The 22,855-nt window shown below is 41.4% G+C and overlaps 1 protein-coding gene across 1 annotated transcript in view; it reads right to left on the bottom strand.

Moving 5' to 3' along the window:
• Positions 1 to 21,784: 21,784 nt before the first annotated feature.
• The window catches only part of LOC110169084 (sodium/hydrogen exchanger 9B2), a 29,001-nt gene continuing 27,930 nt past the window's right edge, over positions 21,785 to 22,855 (bottom strand). Inside the window, exon 14 of the mRNA XM_020934600.2 lies at positions 21,785 to 22,451. Within this exon, the coding sequence (XP_020790259.2) occupies positions 22,363 to 22,451 (89 nt within the window). The 3' untranslated portion in view covers positions 21,785 to 22,362. The remainder of the gene's footprint in view (positions 22,452 to 22,855) is intronic.

Raw genomic sequence — 22,855 nt, 5'->3', positions numbered from 1 at the left:
CTTTATACACTTTTCTCACACAGGACAGGTGCAAACCCTTTTTACATCCTTCTTTTAAAATTTATTGCTGCTGTCGTCATGTTATTTTCCTCCTTCTTTATGTAACGAACTGAAGATTCATTTACTCTGTAATGGAGCCTACAGCGCAGAGTCCTGCACGGCTCCATTTTTGGAGACCCCCAGTACAGCACTGCATCCGCCCGTTAACCCGAGATTATATCAAACTTTTGCGCTGCCTACGACACGGACTGAACTAAAACTAAACCAGGACTAACCCAGGACTGATTCCAGGACTGAAGAGGAGGGTCCACGACTGAACCCCCCCCCCAAGGTGTCGGGGTCTTCATAAACGGAAATATGGTCACCCTAACATATTGACATAACCTCTATCTGTCATAAAACCGCAGAGACTTATAGACCTCAGTATGTCTTCATTAAAATCCCCCATCAGCGCCACAGTGGCACAGTGTAAGTCTAGTGTCAGCTTACTCCTGGAGGCAACCTGAACAGAGTCTTAAAAAAGAGTCCATGAGAGTTAAAGTAGTTCTCAGACATGTCTCTTTATTGGTTCAGGCAGGTACAGGTCTCTGATTCAAGTAGATTTATATGATTCAGCCACACGGCATCTCTTCAAGCCGTCCCTCGACAACATCCCCTTAGACGACGTCCCCCATTCTGACTATTCACAGAAAACAGGTGCCTTTACACTAGAGTAACTTGTGGATTTAGCATTTTCAGCAGAAACATACACAGCAATTTTGACCCAACACGTGTTTATCATAGACTGGCATATGTTAAAGGTTTCAGACCCACCGCTCATATACAACCCAAAGTCCATAACAACATCATATCCCAACCCCACTGACACTCCAAGGTCCAGACGACACATCACGTCATTGAACATTGCACTGCTTCTATATTGCATGATGAATTAACATGAATGAAACATTAAAAACACAGAGAATAATCCCACACTTGCCAAAGCAGTAACCTGTCCAAATGATACTTCAACAGAGACACGGTGGACGAGAAACAGCTGCAACTATCATTTTGTGCTCTGCAAAGTAATTCAACATTCTAAAGTGAAATCCTGTATTGTGAGTTCATAGTTAAGGTTTTCTTCACAGTACAAGCCAACACCACCGCGCTGTTGGCTGAGTAAACTAGTCAGAGCTGAGTGATTATCATGGAATGTATAAAAATGAATTAACATGACTAATTAATTTTAATGACTGCTTAGAAATGTAGACTGTAGAAAATCTAATGACAAACTAACGTTAAATGAGTAGTTTTGTGTGTTTATCATGAACTACCTGTATGACATTCCCTCCATGATGACATTACAGTTTAAGAGGGACTTGTTTAACAGAACAAATCCTCTCACCTCTTGCAATTCCAACCAAGTCAAATCTTTCCAGTCAAACTGTGTTCAAATAAAGCTCAGATTAAAGTCAAACAGAGCTGTGCTTTCAGTTAGCTTCACATGCTCAGGAAATCTCATCACCTGCTAGAAATAACTCAAATAAGATGTTCATGTTTAAGCCATTATTGATGATAATTCTCTCTATTAATGCAAGAAAAGTCTGTCTGTGTGTCTGTCTGGTCCACACATATCTCTCAAACCGCTCATGTGACCAATCTCAAATTGGGAGGGTGTCTTTGTAATTGTTCGGGTGTGTGCAGGGCCAAGTTTCATGTTGTTAGGGCAAAAAATGCCAAAGATCTGTTAAAATAAGTGATATTTTTTAAATATAAACAACTTTTGGAATCTCTCTCCTGTCTTCTAGCAAAGGTTGCCCATAGCAATAGAACTCTTTGTGACATCATCACTTGAGGTCACATGGGGTCATTAACCAATCAGAGACAGGCATGGTCCTTCCATATCAAAAGCTTTGCATTGCATCTTACCTTCTGTACTGCTTTGATCTCTTCTTTATAGTGCCGTCTGACGTCACTCAGAGTTTATAAGTGTGTCACCAAACTGTTAAGACACATGATGGAGACTAGCTCATCTTGCTCGTATCACAGTGCCACCATGGAGTCCAAAAAATCCAAAGTATCCTTTTCAAGTTTCATTAGAAACTGTCTGTCAGAACTGTCTGGGATGTGTTCTTCATCTGGATCAAGTGAGCGAAGCTTGTCTTCCTCTTCTTCCTCTGGGCCCACGGCAGTGCGGAGCTCTGCTCCAGCAGCCACAGCTCTGCCATGGGGACAGAGGTACTTTTACACAGCAGGGCGGAGCTCTGCTCCACCAGCCACAGCTCTGCCACGGGGACAGAGGTACTTTTACACAACAAGGCCGAGGCCCTCTCCAGCAGCCACAGCTCTGCCACGGAGACTCAGGGACCTTTACACAAGGTCGACGCCCTCTCCAGCAGCCACAGCTCTGCCACGGGGACTCAGGGACCTTTACACAAGGTCGACGCCCTCTCCAGCAGCCACAGCTCTGCCACGGAGACTCAGGGACCTTTACACAAGGCCGAGCCACAGCTCCGCCCAGCTCAGGGACCTTTACAAAAGGCCGAGTCCCGCTCCAGCAGACACAGCTCTGCCATGGAGACTCAGGGACCTTTACACAAGGCGAGTCCCGCTCCAGCAGACACAGCACTTCCGTGGGACGCGGGCATGTAAAAGTGCCCAAGCCGCACTTCTTTAGCGCCCCCCATCTCCTGGATGTGGTGGCAGCTTAAAAGGCTCAAGAGGTTCCACAGGGAGCACTTCAAGACGTTTTGTACCATCGCCATAGGATGCACTCTTGTCCTTGTAATTGTTTTTGCTTGCTTATAAATGTGTGTCCTTGGGCGTGGAACAAGAATGACAGTGGTGTCATTCAGGTTTCACATCTGGTCACACACACACACTCACACATATACTCACACACACACACACACTTACTTTTCCATTGTATTATTTTATGAGCTTCTAAACCTTTCAAAATAAAAATGTATTTTGTCAACTGGAGAGAAATGTTAATGTCTGTCTCATAGCTCTTTACAATATCATGCAGTCCCTAATAATGTAGTAAAAAGCTAAGAATTTATTTTGAACAATAACAGTAACAATAAATTAACAAATACAAACAATTTAGAATAAAAACATCAGTTCAGTTGTTTCTGTTGAAAAAAAAATCAACACAAATCTCTCTCCTGTCTTCTAGCAAAGGTTGCCCATAGCGATAGAACTCTTTGTGACATCATCACTTGAGGTCACATGGGGTCATTAACCAATCAGAGACAGGCATGGTCCTTCCATATCAAAAGCTTTGCATTGCATCTTACCTTCTGTACTGCTTTGATCTCTTCTTTATAGTGCCGTCTGACGTCACTCAGAGTTTTATAAGTGTGTCACCAAACTGTTAAGACACATGATGGAGACTAGCTCATCTTGCTCGTATCACAGTGCCACCATGGAGTCCAAAAAATCCAAAGTATCCTTTTCAAGTTTCATTAGAAACTGTCTGTCAGAACTGTCTGGGATGTGTTCTTCATCTGGATCAAGTGAGCGAAGCTTGTCTTCCTCTTCTTCCTCTGGGCCCACGGCAGTGCGGAGCTCTGCTCCAGCAGCCACAGCTCTGCCATGGGGACAGAGGTACTTTTACACAGCAGGGCGGAGCTCTGCTCCACCAGCCACAGCTCTGCCACGGGGACAGAGGTACTTTTACACAACAAGGCCGAGGCCCTCTCCAGCAGCCACAGCTCTGCCACGGAGACTCAGGGACCTTTACACAAGGTCGACGCCCTCTCCAGCAGCCACAGCTCTGCCACAGAGACTCAGGGACCTTTACACAAGGTCGACGCCCTCTCCAGCAGACACAGCTCTGCCATGGGGACTCAGGGACCTTTACACAAGGCCGAGTCCCGCTCCAGCAGCCACAGCTCTGCCACAGAGACTCAGGGACCTTTACAAAAGGCCGAGTCCCGCTCCAGCAGACACAGCACTTCCGTGGGACGCGGGCATGTAAAAGTGCCCAAGCCGCACTTCTTTAGCGCCCCCATCTCCTGGATGTGGTGGCAGCTTAAAAGGCTCAAGAGGTTCCACAGGGAGCACTTCAAGACGTTTTGTACCATCGCCATAGGATGCACTCTTGTCCTTGTAATTGTTTTTGCTTGCTTATAAATGTGTGTCCTTGGGCGTGGAACAAGAATGACAGTGGTGTCATTCAGGTTTCACATCTGGTCACACACACACACTCACACATATACTCACACACACACACACACACACACTTACTTTTCCATTGTATTATTTTATGAGCTTCTAAACCTTTCAAAATAAAAATGTATTTTGTCAACTGGAGAGAAATGTTAATGTCTGTCTCATAGCTCTTTACAATATCATGCAGTCCCTAATAATGTAGTAAAAAGCTAAGAATTTATTTTGAACAATAACAGTAACAATAAATTAACAAATACAAACAGTTAGAATAAAAACATCAGTTCAGTTGTTTCTGTTGAAAAAAATCAACACAAATCTCTCTCCTGTCTTCTAGCAAAGGTTGCCCATAGCGATAGAACTCTTTGTGACATCATCACTTGAGGTCACATGGGGTCATTAACCAATCAGAGACAGGCATGGTCCTTCCATATCAAAAGCTTTTTCATTGCATCTTACCTTCTGTACTGCTTTGATCTCTTCTTTATAGTGCCGTCTGACGTCACTCAGAGTTTATAAGTGTGTCACCAAACTGTTAAGACACATTCTGGAGACTAGCTCATCTTGCTCGTATCACAGTGCCACCATGGAGTCCAAAAAATCCAAAGTATCCTTTTCAAGTTTCATTAGAAACTGTCTGTCAGAACTGTCTGGGATGTGTTCTTCATCTGGATCAAGTGAGCGAAGCTTGTCTTCCTCTTCTTCCTCTGGGCCCACGGCAGTGCGGAGCTCTGCTCCAGCAGCCACAGCTCTGCCATGGGGACAGAGGTACTTTTACACAGCAGGGCGGAGCTCTGCTCCACCAGCCACAGCTCTGCCACGGGGACAGAGGAACTTTTACACAACAAGGCCGAGCGCCCTCTCCAGCAGCCACAGCTCTGCCACGGGGACAGAGGTACCTTTACACAACAAGGCCGAGGCCCTTTCCAGCAGACACAGCTCTGCCATGGGGACTCAGGGACCTTTACACAAGGCCGAGTCCCACTTCAGCAGACACAGCACTTCCGTGGGACGCGGGCATGTAAAAGTGCCCAAGCTGCACTTCTTTAGCGCCCCCATCTCCTGGATGTGGTGGCAGCTTAAAAGGCTCAAGAGGTTCCACAGGGAGCACTTCAAGACGTTTTGTACCATCGCCATAGGATGCACTCTTGTCCTTGTAATTGTTTTTGCTTGCTTATAAATGTGTGTCCTTGGGCGTGGAACAAGAATGACAGTGGTGTCATTCAGGTTTCACATCTGGTCACACACACACTCACACATATACTCACACACACACACACTTACTTTTCCATTGTATTATTTTATGAGCTTCTAAACCTTTCAAAATAAAAATGTATTTTGTCAACTGGAGAGAAATGTTGATTTTTGCCTGATTGACAGAATCTATATACATTAAAAAAATGGTTGGGGCTGCTCAAATTCCAAAAACTAATTTGACAACAGTGTCAAAGCATGTTTAAATCTTGCAAAGGTCGCTTGATTGTGGTCGATGTGAGACCTGCATGTTTTAATCAGGTTGAGGAAACATGACTTTATTATAATCTCTGGTGAGGCTCCTCCCTCTGGAATTAACCTTCCCAAAACATTTGGAGGGAAAATTGAAATGTAGCAGGTGTCAGAGATGTAGTTGGACACTCTGAGGTCTCCCAGTGATGTCATCTGTAATCCAACTAACCAGAGAAGTATCCACTCCCATCTTGATGAGTTTGTTTTTGAGCAGCAGAGGTTGAATGGTGTTTTATGTGTTGGAACAGTCAAAAAAGGTCATCCTCACAGCACAACTGCCTTTGTCAAGATGAGAGAGAGATCTATGGAGCAGGTAGAGCATCATCCACTCCCACTTTCTCCTGATAAGTAAAGGACTGAGCAGTGTCACTCTTGTTGTGGGATGACAGTATAAATTGAATAAAATGCCAAACTTTTTTTTTCTTCTTTTCTAAAGCTCTTTACTATGTTATAATGTAGTTTCCACATCAGAAACATGTCTGAAGAGGTTTTAGGTTGTAGTGATCTTTCCTGGGCTCTATTTGAACTCTCCTAATGTTTAGTTGTACAGTCCTGTACAAGACTCCACTCACAAGCCTACACCACCAGTGCTCCCACATGACACTTACAAAACTGTACACAGCAGCTTGACAAACCTGATGTGATGTGCTGTAGTTTCATTAGTGGGATGTACACACATTGTGTTGTGATAGAGCTCTGAAGGGCTGGGTGAAGGACACGAGTGAACAAAGGAAGGGGAAACTCAGAGCGTCAAAAACTAAAGTGAAACTTAAAAGACGTGTTTATATGTTGTTTGATGTCGGGTTAATTTATTATTTTCAAAACAATAAAAGGTAACATGGTGATCATGTAAATGATCATGTGTCAATTCTGCTGTCCAGTTGTTACTAGCAGTGGCTTGTTTATTCACTGTTCTGCTGCTGCCAGTAGATGGCGACCTAACACTCTTATCCCAGTATAGGGAGTGCATGTGTAGAAACAAAGTGTCAAGATTCTAGCACCTGTGCTGAGCAGAACTCACACCCCAGTCACCAGAGTCCAGTGTGCTACTGCTGCTCCATCAGCACAGGGAGAACATCTTTAACATGAAGAGAAAGCAGCAGATGACCTCCTGATTTATGGAGTTATCATCTGCTCACACAATCTGACAAACCAGTGTCAGCTGTAAAAATCTGGATTCAACTCTGAGGTGTTAAGGTAGAAACTGTGAAAAACAAATCCTGTCCTTAATCTGTCTGTCAGAGCACAGTTTATAGTTTATAAGTTATAGTTTATTCAGTCATTTTGCAGCTTTGCAAAACAAAACAAAACATAAACTACAACCCCATAGATCATGGCATATAGGGTTTAGGCTGAGGTAAAAGTACTTCTAATGCCAAAACCCTATTTAACAATGACAGAATTCCGAGAAAGAAAGGCAGCATATGAACAGTTTACATCTGCAATTTCACTTACAACTTACTGTATATATAAGAGACAAAGTATAAAACAAACAAGATTGAATGCATAATTCATTCATTCCAAAGCTCTTTACCTTTCAAAACATAACACCTCCTCTTTACTATAAACTCTAATACTCTATATTCTTCATAGAAGTCTACGCCACATCTGGTAACACACATGCTTTGGAGAAAAAGCATAGAGCACAGGCTCTATAATCTAAACACTGCTCCAGCGACTTTATGCAAATTTGCCATCTGGTTTTAAGTTTTGTATCTAAACAATGTGTGCTGATCTTTCCTAGATGATCCTAAAAGCCTTTATTTTCATTCTTTTATGAAGTTGGTTTGATCCACGTACTGTATTTTTTCAGACTATAAGTCTCTGCAGAGTATAAATCGCACTAGCCAAAAAAATATGCAATGAGGAAGAAAAAAAAAAACATGAGTCGCACTTTTTGGTGGAAATTTATTTGATAAACTCAGAGACCAGGAACTGACATTTCACGTTGAAAGTCAAGTTCTAGTAAAAACAATAGAAGAGAGAACAACAGACTGTTAACGTCACATATGAACAGTTCTTCAGATAAACTATAACATAAACAACAGAACAAGTTTACCAAACTCTCCATCTCACTCCAAATCACTAAATCCATTCAATTCTTCATCCTCGGTGTCACTTCTGAACAACTCTGTGACCTCCGGAGGTAAACGGAGCGCCGCTTCCTCTTCTGTGTCGCTGTCATCAGACTCAGCATCAGTTTCAGTTAGAATTATTCCGGCCTTTCTGAATCCCAACAGGATGATTTCAGTGTCACTGAAGTCCAGACTTTGTCCATCCAGTGACTTCAGGAAAGTTTCATGTTACACCGTCCGTGTCACAAGTTTCTCTCTCACTCCAAACTTTCTTTCTGCTGCTCAATTACTGTTTTCGGCTGCAGATTTCACGACTTGCAGCTTGTTATCTGCAAAATATGATTTTATTTGTGTTCAGACTTCTCAGTTGCGTTTATAAGTTTGTTTAAATGTTACATTGTTCAGTGGTACAGAAGTAATGGTGTCATGATACAGACAGAACAGAGGCTCTTTCTGCAGGAGACATGTGCAGTAGAGTGAAGTGACAGTGGTACAGGAGGAACAGGAGCAGCAGATACTCACACACAAGACTAGAGCGCCCTCTTGTCACTCTAAGTGTGAACATTTTAATATACACAGTAAGTCGCAGGACCACCCAAATCATGAAAAATACAGTATTTGTTTTGTATCATGTCTGAAGGAATGAAACATTTACTGTATTACAAACCTGGTGCAAAGATCGACCGTGTTTGGAAAGCTTGGGGAAAAATGTGCAGAGGATTGGGGTCTGTCTCATAGCTCTTTACAATATCATGCAGTCCCTAATAATGTAGTAAAAAGCTAAGAATTTATTTTGAACAATAACAGTAACAATAAATTAACAAATACAAACAGAATAAAAACATCCGTTCAGTTGTTTCTGTTGAAAAAAATCAACACAAATGTTTACCAAAATCACTACATTTGAAGCTTTATAAGACCTCGAAATCTACGTGAAATTACTTTTTACTTTTGAAGTACATTTTCAAACAAGTAAAAGTATGAAACGTACCCAAGTAGATTTGTCATGTGACACTTTTACTTAGTTTTTGTTTTGTTTTTTCCAGTATCTGTACTTTTACATGGGTAACAAAACCGAGTACCTGTTCCATCTCTGCTAACAATATGATTCAAAGCTTATAAAAGTCATGTTTGTGTAATATGTCCACTTTAATAACACAGAGGTTCACCTAGACCAGCATATTTGATTTCATTTTACAGATTTATATGAATGCAACACCACCACCAGTTTCTACTCAGAAGAGCTCAGTAGAAATATAAACGTGACCCAGGACTTTTTTGCAATTCAGCACTTTTCTCGTCCAAAAAGTCCAAATAGTTTTTGTACTTTTCAATCAGTTGTTCATATTTGTGGATCTGGGACTTGAGGTCCTGTAGTATCAGGTCCAGCAGGTGGTCCGACTCGCAAGTGAACTTCTTTGTACGGTCTGTCACTTCCTCCAAAGAGGTGGTGTCTGGGAGGATGTGTTCTAACGTGTGAAGAAGGTCCTGATTGTAATTCATCATGGTGACTTTCTGAGACTCAAAGGCTTCATATTGTTCCTATAAAATAAAACAAAGTATGACTACACAGTACATTGGCACCACTACAGAGTCTATGTTTACATCCACACAGCTTGAGGTGAAGCAGCAGATTAGCAATTGAGACTCTTACTTCCTGTGAACTTTATCTCCAATCTTTTATCTGAAGTTTTGCACCACATTTTACAAATAATAACACAGTTTTGACTTGTCTCTAAACTAGAAGTGCAGAGCTTTGATCGTTTGAACACTTAAGAGTCTCAGAGTGAGTGGGTTTACTGTAGACAGGAAACAACCGATGTGCTGATGTGTCAGAGTCCGACCTGAGCCCAAACATAAGTTTTAAATATTTGTCCAAACCCGTCCAAAACCGCTGGACTTCCATTGGGTTTCCATACTCTAGTTGGCAATAAACCAATAATTCTCTAATAATAAATGCATCAAGAATCTCGGACTTCCGATCATTGCGCAATTCATACTGGGAAGGATTTTCCGAAAAAGTGAGCATCAAACCACCATGTTTGTTTTTGTCTATTGACAAAGTCAGTCTTTTCTAGTCTTTTGAACCATATCACTTTTGTTTCTGGTTCTGATATTGTCATATTTTAGTTTTAGGATTCAGACATCATAATTGTGTGGTTGTTGGATGTCCCAACACCGGAAAATGGCTCGAGAAATTTGTTTGCGCACTCCATGAATGCAAAAGGGGAAAAAAAGGGTTCCCAACAGAATTGAAAAATAGTAAAAGGCGAAGGCGATGAGTAGGACTGATCCACAGTAAGGACGAAAAAGGAAACATTTGACTGCCTAAATCATCCCAAGTTTGCAACGAACATTTTGTATGTTGGAGCGACATCAAAGCAAAATCCTGATCCCTCGCTCCATCTTGGTTACAAATGTAAAAAGTCAACACCAAAGTGAAAGTCTCCAACTGTTCACCAAGAAACACCTTCCACTGCAAAGAGACCAAGACGTGATGTTGCTGTAAAACCACAAGAACAAGAAAGTGCAGCTCAGCCTGTTTGTCTTCTGCACCTCTCACTTAACAAACGGGATCCGCTTTGATGGCTCCACATACAAAATGTTTTCTGCAAACTCGGGATGATTTAGGCAGTCAAAGGTTTCCTTTTTCATCCTTCCTGTGGATCAATCCTGCCCATCACCTTCGCCTTTCACTGTTTTTCAGTTCCGTTGGGAAGGAAAACAGTTTGAACGGAGGTTTGCAGTCACACACGTCTAATTCCCTTTTGCATTTATGGAGTTCGCAAATAAATTTCTCAAGCCGTTTTCCGGTGTTAGGATCCAACAACCACACAATTACGATGTCTGAATCCCAAAACTAAAATATGACAATATCAGAACCAGAAACAAAAGTGATATGGTTCCAAAGACTAGAAAACACTGACTTTGTCAATAGACACATCCCACTGGGAAAACAAACATGGCGATTTGATGCTCACTTTTTCGGAAAATCCTTCCAAGTATGCATTGCGCAATGATCGGAAGTCCGAGATTCTTGATGCATCTGTTTCTGCATGTTCAGGAGTGGCCTACTAAGCAGAGGAGTACCACAAGGTTCCGTTTTAGGCCCTTTATTGTTCTGTTTGTGCATGCTGACTCATTGAACTCATTTAAACATTTTCCATCGTGGCATTTTCTTTCTTTTGCATCAAACCAAATAGAAGCTAATGATGCGTAAGATAAAATAGTGCAGAATTTGCCTTATGGAAAATTTTATTATCATATGTTATTGAAACATGCAAAGTCTGATCACAACAAGCTCGACTCAAGCTAAAGAAACACCGCATCTGCCTGCGCTCCACAAGGCCATTGCAGTAGGACACCTGGGTAACCTTCAAATCTTAGCCAGAAGTAGTTGGAGGTAAGGTTTCTACAAATATTTTAGTTTCTGCTGTACTATATATTCATTTGTGAAATCATTAAATTAAACATTGACATATTTCATGACTCATCAGATGCGAAAAACTCCACCAATTCTTCCCACGCTGGAGATCGGTGGCGCTTGTGCGCGTCTCCCTATGTTTTGCCGACCTTCTCAGCCTGGTTCGTGGCGTATTTGTTCAGCTTTCCCATTTTCCTGAAGGCTCTGTACGTACTCTACAAAAAATGGAAAAAGCCAACCCAACTGAGCCCTTCTGACCTTTTCACCTTACATACGATCACGATGGAGATGGTTAAAATACTGGGTTTGAGCTTCTTGTCTTATAGCATCTACATGGATCTTGACGTAGTGTTTTTGCCGGGGATCAGTTTGACTACACTGGCTCGCTACGGACAGATTTACTTAAACTGTCTAACCTGTGTGGAGCGCTACGTGGCCGTGGTTCACCCAGTCACGTACCGGCATACTGAAAGGGGCGGGGGCGGAGTCATGATCTGAAACGGCTGCATTGGTTTTGCCTGGCTGTTGAGCGCCGGACTCTCCACTCTGATGTACAAACCAAGCCTGTACCTTTACAACGGGATTTTCAGTTTGCTGTTGTCTCTGAGTTCTCTGGTGTTAGTGTTGCTTTGTACCATAGCGGTTTTACGTGTTCTGACTCGGCCGGGCCCAGGGGAAGGGGGCGGCGACAGGCTGACAAGTAACCAATCGAAATAACTGGCTTTAAAAAATATGACATTCATTTTGGGGGCCCAGTTTGTTAATATTTTAAACTTCACCATAGTCTATATAGTGGGGATATCACTAAAGATCAGAATGGATCTGTGTTTGCTGTATACCAACTCGCTGTGGTTAGAGATGCCCAATAGTCTGGTCCTGCCTTTGCTCCTGCTGCACAGGGCAAAGAACGAATAATGAAACTAAATAAATAAACCTGAAAAAGAACATTTTAATATTCTGGCCCCTCCCTATCTCTCTGAACTTGTCTGTCCATGTTCCCAGTAGAACCATGATTTTAGATGTTTCAAGGTCCCGGCGAAAAACAAGAGAGGACCTTCGCTGTAGCTGGTCCCAAACTCTAGAACTGTCTTCCTAAATCTTTGATGAAACCTCATTTGTATGCACTGGCTTTTAACACACCATTTGTATAGTTTTTGTTTCAGTGTGTTTTTGTATGTATTAGATTGCACATTATAACATTATCACATTTTCAACTTTAATATTTTTCTGTTTGGCGCATCCACTTATACAAAATAGAGTGTAATAATGTGTAACAAAAAAGCAGTCATGCAGAATTTGCTTTATGCAAATGTGGGACATTGTTTTAAATTAAACATTCAAACTCAGATTACAACAGCTGTGGACAGGGCAAAGATACATCAATGCTGTCAGTGCTCCACTCCAACCCAGGTACGTTCATTTAAAGTTGCTTCTCAGAGCTTTTAACCATGTTAGAGTTGTTTCCTCTCACCATTTACTCATCCAAACTTGTATTTGGAGTAATTCATGCAAGTTTGAGTAATGTTTATCACTTATTTTCAAGACACCATTATGCCGATCAACTCACGTCTTCACCGGCATACACCCCCTGCTCTGTACTAACTTTGTTCTCCAATTTAATTTTCTTAACCGCTGATACAGGATTTGGCAGAATCATGTTGTCATTGTGGTACAAATGAAAAAAATCTGCTACTCGCTAGGAGGCCCATCAACAGAAATTTGGGGCCCTGGGCAAGAAGCCTCACATGGGCCCCAATCTACTATTAAATAATAGGCAAAGGTTCCACGTCTGGGGCCTGGGACAACAGACCTCTTTGTTCCCCCTGTCCACTGCCCCGCTCGGTAGTGTGAGGTGCACCTATCCATAGAAGGTGTCGTCTCTTTGACATTTACAGTGACGTCAGCTCCCACGGGGCACCACAGGTTTTTTTTAAGGCAGAAGTCAGCAGACATGTTTCTTTTAATAGATGAATATTGTGATTTAAAATGTTCAAACCCACGGGTGTCATAGACAGTGTTGGGGAGTAACAGGTTACATGTACCAGAGTTACGTAAATACAAATTATGAGTAACTGTATTCAGTTAGTTACTATTTAAGTGAGTGGTAATTGGATTACAGTTACTTGGTTGAAATAAATGGATTACACAGAGGTATTTTCCTGTTTTCACATTTTGGGCTATATCCCTTTAAAAAAAATTTTTATTTTTTTTTTCGGTAATTCCACTCATTGCCGGACACTAAACCAGGTCTAAATCAGGACTAAATCAGGACTAAACCAGGACTAAACCAGGTCTAAAACCAGGTCTAAACTAGGTCTGAACTAGGACTAAATCAGGACTAAACCAGGTCTCAAACAGGATTTAACAGGACTAAACCATGCCACACTGACCGTGTCTCCTCCTCTTCTATCAATACTATTTTTATTTTGGTCAAGTAAAGTCTGGCCTTTTTATTTTCTTTTATCAAACAAAACATCTTATGTTACGATATCCTCATCTTTGCTTCTCTACAGAAAATCAAGTAATCCAAAGTATTTAGATTACGTTACTCACTTGAAGTAATTTAATGGATTCCGTTACAGACTATGTTTTGGGGTTTGTAATCTGTAATGTGTAGGGGAATACATTTTAAAAGTAACCTTCCCTTCACTGGTCATAGATTAGAACTACATAGCAGACACATGCACAATAGGTCTGCTTCAAGAAAATGTATTAAATTGTATATTTAAATTGATTTACAGTGTACAGAGCTTCGGTGTTTGCAGTGGAAAGTGCTTTGCAGGAATCGGTAGGTTTACAGTTTTATGTTACAGTTTTATGTTGTGTTGTGATAAATCTTTGCAATAACATTTTAAATTAGTTTTCCTTGCTTCAATATTTTCAGATGGCATCAAACTCCACCAACGTCTCCCAGATTCAACCTCATGGAAACTTCTGCGCCTTTTCCTCAGCCAAGCAGACGTTCACGGCCTGGTTTGTGGTCTACCTGCTCTGTTTCCCCGTTTTCCTCTCCGCTCTTTACGCGTACTTCAAAAAAAAGAAAAAATCTATTCAGCTCAGCCACTCTGACATCTTTACCTCACATACTCTTATAATGGAGGTGGTTAATATGGTGGGAAGCTGTATTGTTTTCTATGGCATCTATGTGAGTACCCGCGACACTTTGGTTTCCGTGGCGATTTGCGTTTCCATGTTGACTCGGTGTGTGCAGATGTTCTACCACTGTCTCACCTGTGTGGAGCGCTACCTGGCCGTGGTTCATCCAATCACGTACCTTTGTTTGAAGAACAGGGGCGGAGTCCTCGTAAACACCTGCGTCGGTTTTGCCTGGCTGTTCAGCTCTGGACTCTCCGCTCTGGTGTACAACGAAAAACTTTATTTCTACCACTATATTTCACATTTGCTGATAACAGCGTTTTGTTTAGCGACGGTGTCATTTTGCACCGTATCTGCTCTCTGCGTTCTGATTCGTCCAGGGCCAGGGGAAGGGGGCAGGGACAGGAAGACCATTAACCAATCCAAACGAGCGGCCTTGAACACCATGGCGTTTATTTTGGGAGCTGAGCTGGCGAGTATTGTGAACGAGATCCTGTTCTGTGTGGTGGCTCTTTTGTCCTTGACTTCTGTGGACATCTGTCTCCTGTCTGTAAACTCGCTTTGGTTTCAGCTCCCGAACAGTCTGGTGCTACCTTTGCTCTTTCTGCACAGAGAAAATAAACATGGAAAATAACAAAATGTAAATCAAAATCATGACAAATAAATGGGGTAAATGCAGGTGAACATTGTGACTTGTATGAGAATTCTATGTGTGGAAGAAGTGGATGTGTATTCTTTCTGAAACGTCATAAAGTCTTTATGTTCATGTAATGTTATGATTGTTTAGTAAAATAATAATAAAGGTCAAACATTTGCCTTGAAATAAATAGTTGTAAACATTGCATTGCGTAGATTTCAGCACAGGCCACTCTGGTATGAGAGATATTGTCCCACAAACTTATTGTAATAGGCTCATTATTGGTGAAAAAATACTGACAAGAATGCAGCCGAAAAAGTTTTATTTATGCATTTGTGGGCATTGTGCTCTTTGGCAGCAGCAGCTGAAACATGTCAACAAGGTAAATACACTTTACTGTATTTGTCTTAAAAATAACCCAAGAAGTTAAAGGAGGTAAAGAGCAGTCACAGAAGGCCAGTAAAGCTGAAGGATCTGGAAGAAAATAAAGATCTATATCAGAGAATTATGGTTTGTTAAACTATCAAAGCTTATACTGACTGTATTGAGTGTACTCTTAAATTTACTCCAACACATTAGTCAAATGTGAAGTCTTGGTTTGTTTATTGACGCCTCGTTCACATTTACCAATCTGTAGTGTTTTACTCCCAGTCAAATGCGTGGCACTGTATAATACTGTTGTTTTGTTTAAGATCTCCATTAGCTCCAGTCGTGATGCTTCCTGAGATCACCTCAGTATTTTAAGGCTCATTTATGCAGAATGTTCTAGACATATACAGATGCACATTCTGTCTGTCTTCTGTGTTGTTCTGTCCATTATCTGGTCTGTCTCCTCTGAACATGTGGAGTCTTAGCACTGCAGCTATACTTTTTAAACAAATGACAAATAAATGTTTCTCTCACCTCGTTTTCTTGGCTCTTTTCCAACAGCTCCATGTTTGTTTAGCTGTTGCTCTGGTCATTTTTCATTCACTCCACACTCTGTGGTGGTAAGATACTATTGTAGTGACAGCTGCCTTGAGGCAGACTGATGGAAGCTGCCAATCTGCACCATCGGCCCCTCTGACAACCACCAACACTCACACACACATTACTTTCATGTGAGGTAAGGTGTATTGTTACATGGTGAATTTCCACCAGATGCATGAATTGTGACTGAATCACAAAGACTATATGGACGACTTATTAAAACAGCTTCAAACAGCTAAAGACAGACCAGAGACAAATGAATGCTTTTATTGTTGATCAGATATTTGTATTACATTTGTTTGCACTTATTTCACATTGTTACAATGTCATTTATTTACATATCATTCAGTGAAATGCCATGTTTTGCATACGAGCAACATTATACAGTATTATTTTGAATTTTAGACAAATCACAGTCAAACAAAGCACCTCCTTTCCATAAAATGCTGATTAGACTATGTTTTTATTCATATTATGATTATTATTTTTGCTTATTAGTTGGCTAATGGAAACTAGCCCATGTGTGTAATTTAACTTATGAGAGACTTGTTCAACACAACACAAATATTCAACACAAGTATATGACATATACAATTCCAGGAGTATTGATATTTGAAAGAAGACTGAAATATGAGCTGATAAACTTATACAAGAATTTCAAAATGTTTGGGTCTAAACAGGTTCAAGAAGACAGGTTATACTGTTCTTAGCAGAGAACATTCTATGGGAGAAATGTGTCCTGGGACAGTGGATCACATGCTTTAACACAAAGACAACGATAATAATGATAATTGCATCAACACATATTGTGATTTTGATTGCGATTGTGCAGCCCTACATCTTGGTTCCTTTTGTCACTACTTCCTGGTTCTTTCTCTGTGCAGAAACAGCAGCGGAAGCACCAGACTGCTGGGAAAACTAAACCAAAGCATCGACGTTATCATGACACACGGCGGTATAAACGTAAATAAACTCATACTTTGAAAAACCAGCGAATTCACCAACCGCCCCACCAACACTGCCAAGATGACCGTTATGGTGTAAAACGCTGACTTCTTTGATTGGATAAGCTGCTTCTTGGCTCCGCCCCCTTCTCCGGGCCCTGGACGAATGAGAACACACAGAACAGAGACGCTACAGAAAGACATCAACACCAAAGACGAAATCACAAGACAGACCTGTATCATGTTTTCAAGCCTAAAACTGTGCAAAATAGCCAGTGAATTAAAAACAGACAACACCCAGACCAAGACAATGCTGACGCTTCTGATGATGACCCCGCCCCTTTTCTTCAAACGCAGGTATGTGATTGGATGAACCACGGCCAGGTAGCGCTCCACACAGGTGAGAGAGTGGAAGTACAACTGTCCATTGGCTGACATATGATACAGAGCCATTCCGATATCAAATGCAAAAGCGACTCTGGCGAACACAGTGAAGAGTACAGACCCCAGCACGGTCAGCATCTCCATACCGACCATGTGGAGAGTGAAGACGTCGGAGTGGCTCACGGATGAACTTTGATTCTTCCATTTTCTGAAGCCGAGGATCAGGACGGAGAGGAAAACGGGGACCAGGAGCATATAGGAGATAAACCAGGCCAAGAAGAAGAAGCCACCCACAGGAGACTCGGAGCAGAGGCAGAACACACTAAAGTCAGAACAGTTGACCAATTCATCCATTTTTCCTGTAAAAATCTGAACAAAAAAATGGAAATGTTTTCAAAAGGTTAGTCATCTGGAATTAGAGTCTAGAGCCTGGTGTTCACTGCATGTTTCTTTCATCTTATAAGATTGTTGGATATCACTGCACGATGTGGGGAATGTAAAAAGTACGACAACAAACAGACACACTGTGGATGTCGATGGAGCTCGCGATCAGTCGTGGAAATGACCAAAGTTTGTCTGAGTGAATATCAGGCTCCAGGCTCAGTGTGGTATCATCTCTGTAATTGTACATGGAGTGGCTGAGGCTAGTGCTACCAGTGTTTGGAGTAAAGCGTTATAAAAGTAACGAAATACTGTAATACATTGCTTTTTGCTGTAACGCAGTAATGTTCGGCTTTACAGGGAAAAACATTGTAATATTTTACTCGGTACAAATGTCAGTAACGCACATTACAAGTGTTTTTTTTTAACCTGGATTGAAGTTGTGGTTTTTTCTTCATACAAATTCGCTAAAATCACTGCGATATCAGCAGCGGTGAAACGCCTGAGACGCGCCCGTGTAGACCGTTGGGTGACTGCAAGCGAAAGGACCGACGCAGAACTCCATGCTCCACGAGCAAAGTGCAGCTGATGCCCGATTGCGCCTTGCAGACACCCTGTTTTATGGGCTCGGGGTTCTCTCAGGGGCGGTCCTAGATTCCAAGTTCTAATCCAAGATTAGGCCTGGTTTAGACCTGGTTTAGTCCTGGTTCATTTCTGGTTTAGTCCTGGTTTAGTCTTGGTTCAGTCCATATACGGTGCAAAAGTTCAGCATCTTCACAGTTATTTTGGTAAGAGTAACTTCAAGTGCTTCAGTAGTAATGTAATGCCTTACATTACACATTATTACATTATTTTAAATGCAGTAATATTGTAACGTAACACATTACTATGAAATTACAGTTTTAAAGTAACTTGCCCAACAGTGAATGCTACAGACTAATGCCGTTTTTCTGTTTATAGCATAGACTGTACAAAGAAGTGGACTCAGGCTCTGGCATGACGCAAAAATTTAGGACAATTAGGACACTTAACATATATGCATCACAACAGGTTTTTCTATGATACAGAATATTAGGGTGACCCAACGTCCGTTTTTCCCCAGAAATGTCCTTTTTTTGCGTCCTGTCCTGGGTGTCCGATTTTTTTTTCATAAAGTGATGCAAATGTTCAGGTTTTTATGATCTTTCATTGGGCCATTAAACTGAGCGGCTCTTATAGCTCTCTGTGCATCAGAAGGAGCGACCAGACACAAACGGTTGGTCAACATGCCGAAGCGCAAGTGTGCATTTAACAATGACTTGGACAAGAAATTCATTTTCCATCCCGGTCAAGACAAGTGGGAGGCCATGTGCGTAGGTTGTGAGGTGAGTGTAGCTCTATGTCGAGGCTCCACCCCCCAGGCCCGGTAAGGTGTCCGGGTTTTCACAAACGGAAATATGGTCACCCTACAGAATATAGACCACAAAATGTAAATGTGATAACTCAATAGCCAAGGGAAACATGTTTTCTCCTTGTGGTGTTCTGTGCCTGCGTGTCACTCTAACGCATTTTTACCTCGGTAGAGCTTACAGAAGGCACAGTACTCTTGTTCTTGCTGGCAAAATAAAAACGAATCCGAAGTGAGGACAAAATGTCAATAATGAGGACGCATAACAGAGGTCTGGACACAAGGCTCTAAAACTGGACTGTCTGGCCGAAATCCAGATAAATGGTCACCCTACTCAGGCAGCGCGTCACATACAGCGTTCTGCTCCAGTCAAATGAAGCTCACGTGGCTAGCAGTTACAGAAGCAAATTTGGAGCCAAGTTCCATATTAGGAATAGGAATTTATAAATGGACAAAATAGCAAAGATTTTCCCCACGATCAGAAATCTTTCGACGCAGACGGACTAAACTGTTCAGTGCACACCTGGCTTTAAACAGATATATTAGTATGAGAAACTTACTAATGCTTTAACAACCCAGCTTTGTATTTATGGGCACTATTTTGAGGACTTCCACCACTCAAAATATTCTTGAAAAAAAAAAAATTAGCTCAAACATAACCTCAACATGATTTTTGTAGTTATGCATTTTTCATTTACAGTATTCAGTCCTTTTGCTTTAATTGCTAGTGCTGCTTTGGTGCTGTAACTGCCAATTCTGTCTTTGTTATCTTGGCCTTCGTCATTAGAGATATAATACTCCCTACAATAGAAGAATAAATCCTGCTAAATCATGCACTGATGTAAATAAACGTCTCCTGTGTTAGAACTCCTGCGTCATACCTCTTCTCTTCAACTTTCAAACTACAATTTATTGGCCAACATTTATATTTAAGTTAAAAAGGCACTTACGTTTCACCTTAATCTTGGTCCGTACTTTCTAGGAACTTGTCATGAACAGAATGAAGGGCAGTGGAGTGTTTCAGTGTATTTTGTGTGCACGTCTCATTAACTCCGTTCATTTGTCAGTCTACCAGTGTTTAACGATCTGACGTCTATATTCAAATAAAGTCATTACAGAAAGGCTGATGCACACTCTGATTATTTGTTTTGACTGGAAAATAACACAGCTCAGTGGAAGAGTGGTTAACACTTTCCACAGCAAGAAGATTATAGGATCCAATCTAGAACCAACTGGGCCTTTGTATATGCAGTGGAGTGTGTGGATGTTTTTGTTTCGTAAGCATAGAGTTCCCCTGTGGTCAGAATGTCTATGTTAGAGTCATTGTTTCTGAGCTGTGAGATTCTGATTTATTCTCAAAAGTGGGTAGTGTAGCAAAAAAATTGTACTCAAGTAAAAGTGTCAGTATTTTAAAATAATACGATTCAAGTTAGGGTGACCAAACATCCGTTTTGTCCATATTTTGCTTCCTGTCCTGGCCATCTGTTGTTGTTTTTTAAGTGATGGAAATGTCTGGGTTTTCATTTCCTTTCAATGGGCCATTAAACTGAGCGTCTCTCATAGCTCTCTTTAACTCAGAAGGAGTGAGCAGACACAAACAGTCGGTCAGTCTGCAACATGCCAAAGCACAAATGCATATTTAACAATGACTTGTACAAGAAATTCTCCATTTCCCATCCCGGTCGGTACAGGTGGGAGGCCATGTGCACAGGTTGTGAGGTGAGAGTACAGTGTCCCTCGTTTATCGTGGGGGTTACGTTCTAAAAAACCCACGATAGGTGAAATTCACAAAGTAGTCAACTTCATATTTTACAATTATTATATCATCTTAAGGCTGTAAAACCCATCATCACACACTTCATACACTTTTCTCACACAGGACAGTTACAACCCATTTTACATCCTTCTTAAAACTTATTGCTGCTGTCTTCCTTTTGTTATTTTCCTCCTTCATTATGTAATGAACCGAAGATTCATTTATTCCGTAATGGAGCCTACAGTGCAGAGTCCTGCACGGCTCCATTTTTGGAGACTCCCAGTACAACACTGCACCCGCCTGTTAACTCGAGATTATATCAAACATTTGCGCTGCCTACACCACGGACTGAACTAAGACTAAACCAGAACTAACCCAGGACTGACTCCAGGACTGAAGAGGAGGACTAATCCAGGACTGAACTAGGACTAAAACAGGAGTAAACCAGGACTGAAACAGGACTCATTGTCGGGATGGGCTCAGAGAGCCGCAGGAGAAAGGACCTGCTCAGCTCCGCACCTCACAGAGGTAAACGCGGGAATCGCCCCATCGCGCTTTGCGGACAAACTGCTTGGCATTCTCTCTCTTAAGTCCAAGATTAGTCCTGGTTTAGACCTGGTTTAGTCCATGAGATGGGCCCTTTAATAATAAAGGGTTAATCAAATGTGTGAATAAAACAAAACACAATTCTGGGTAAGTTTTTCAGGATTACAGCATTATTACTGTTAAATTAAGTTGAAGTCATTTACAGTTGGTACAGTGCCACGGTGTCATAGCAAGCAATAATTATTCAGGACATGAGCCATTTATTGACATATTTTTATTCACTTATTCTAACATGTGCTCCACAAAATTCTAGCTCTAAATAAAGATAAAAAAGATCAAAAATAAATACAACATTGTGAAAATACACAGCTACATTTCCAACAGTACAGCTTATTTCTATCCCAATAACCTCCATATCTAGAGAAGTCTTCACCCTCTACACATATAATAATCTCACTACATTACTGTATATCAGTTTTCTAGGAGGGTCTACCACCAGCTTGTCTCCATGGAGATGTTTTTGACTGGGCTGGAAATGACACAATATGGCATTAAAGCTTTCTCCATGAAGACAAACAGGTGGCACCACACAGCCAAGTTACAGGTCAGATCTAGGAAGAGGAGGCCCCAGTCACAGTAAGAATGAAGGTTTGTAAAGGTAAGATAACCATAGACTGTATATGGACATATTTAACCCCCTAGCCGCCGCGTTCAAAATGGGAAGTGAGCATGGGCGCAGTTCAAAAGCCTCACTCCTGATTGGCTCTTTGGTTGCTATGATACCTTCTGGTCAGAAATCCAAATCTGAAACGCGGCTCCAAATTCGCCCAAATAGCTGCAAGCCTCAATGAGCTTAATTTGACTGGATTCAAACGATATGGTTGATGTCACGGTCCCTTAAGTCCACTTCTTTCTACAGTCTATGGTTATAACACGAAAAACACCAGTAGTGAAATAACTGCTAGATAGCTAAGTTTAATGGCATACTGTGGAAAATTCCAAGCAAAGTAATAACATCTCCATGGAGATAAGCAGGTGATGTACACGCCACCAGAAAAGTTACGTAGTGCACCTTTATATCAAAGTGAAATGGCTAATGTTTGGTTCATAACTTGCTTTCGATGGTCCCACATTCTTTCTCTGAGACGTAGTTGGAGTCTGGAGATGAAGGTCCAATCTCTGCGTTTTCTGAAACTACAGACACAACCGTAGTTAGTACTAAAGAAGTACAAACAAACATGCCCCAGATACTGCACTAAAATCACAGGGGTTGTGTGGCAGAGTGGTTAGCTTATCATTAATCTCATTCATAAAACAAAATCACTGTTTAAAGGGACAGTTCAGAATTTTGGACATAGGGCCTCATTTCCTAGTGAGCCAGAGTACTGGAGACGTGTGGAGACACTTTTTGAAATAATCCATCCAGTTCTTGTATTTGCAGAGGTCACTGGTGCTAAGATAGTGCAAGTCAATGGCCACTGTTAGCCTGCCACTAAAAACAGTCTTACCTACTCCAAAAAACACCCGAAGCAAATCTATTATTACACCAGACTGTCGATGTGAATGTCTGTGTTGACAGAAAAATTTTAGAAGTAAAA

The sequence above is a fragment of the Boleophthalmus pectinirostris genome, unplaced genomic scaffold (assembly GCF_026225935.1).
Source record: "Boleophthalmus pectinirostris isolate CB_2022bp ecotype Guang Dong unplaced genomic scaffold, ASM2622593v1 HiC_scaffold_20, whole genome shotgun sequence".
In the NCBI taxonomy this organism is placed as follows: Eukaryota; Metazoa; Chordata; class Actinopteri; order Gobiiformes; family Gobiidae; genus Boleophthalmus; species Boleophthalmus pectinirostris.
Note: the sequence above shows the minus strand (reverse complement) of the source record. Positions and strands in the feature narration are given on the sequence as shown.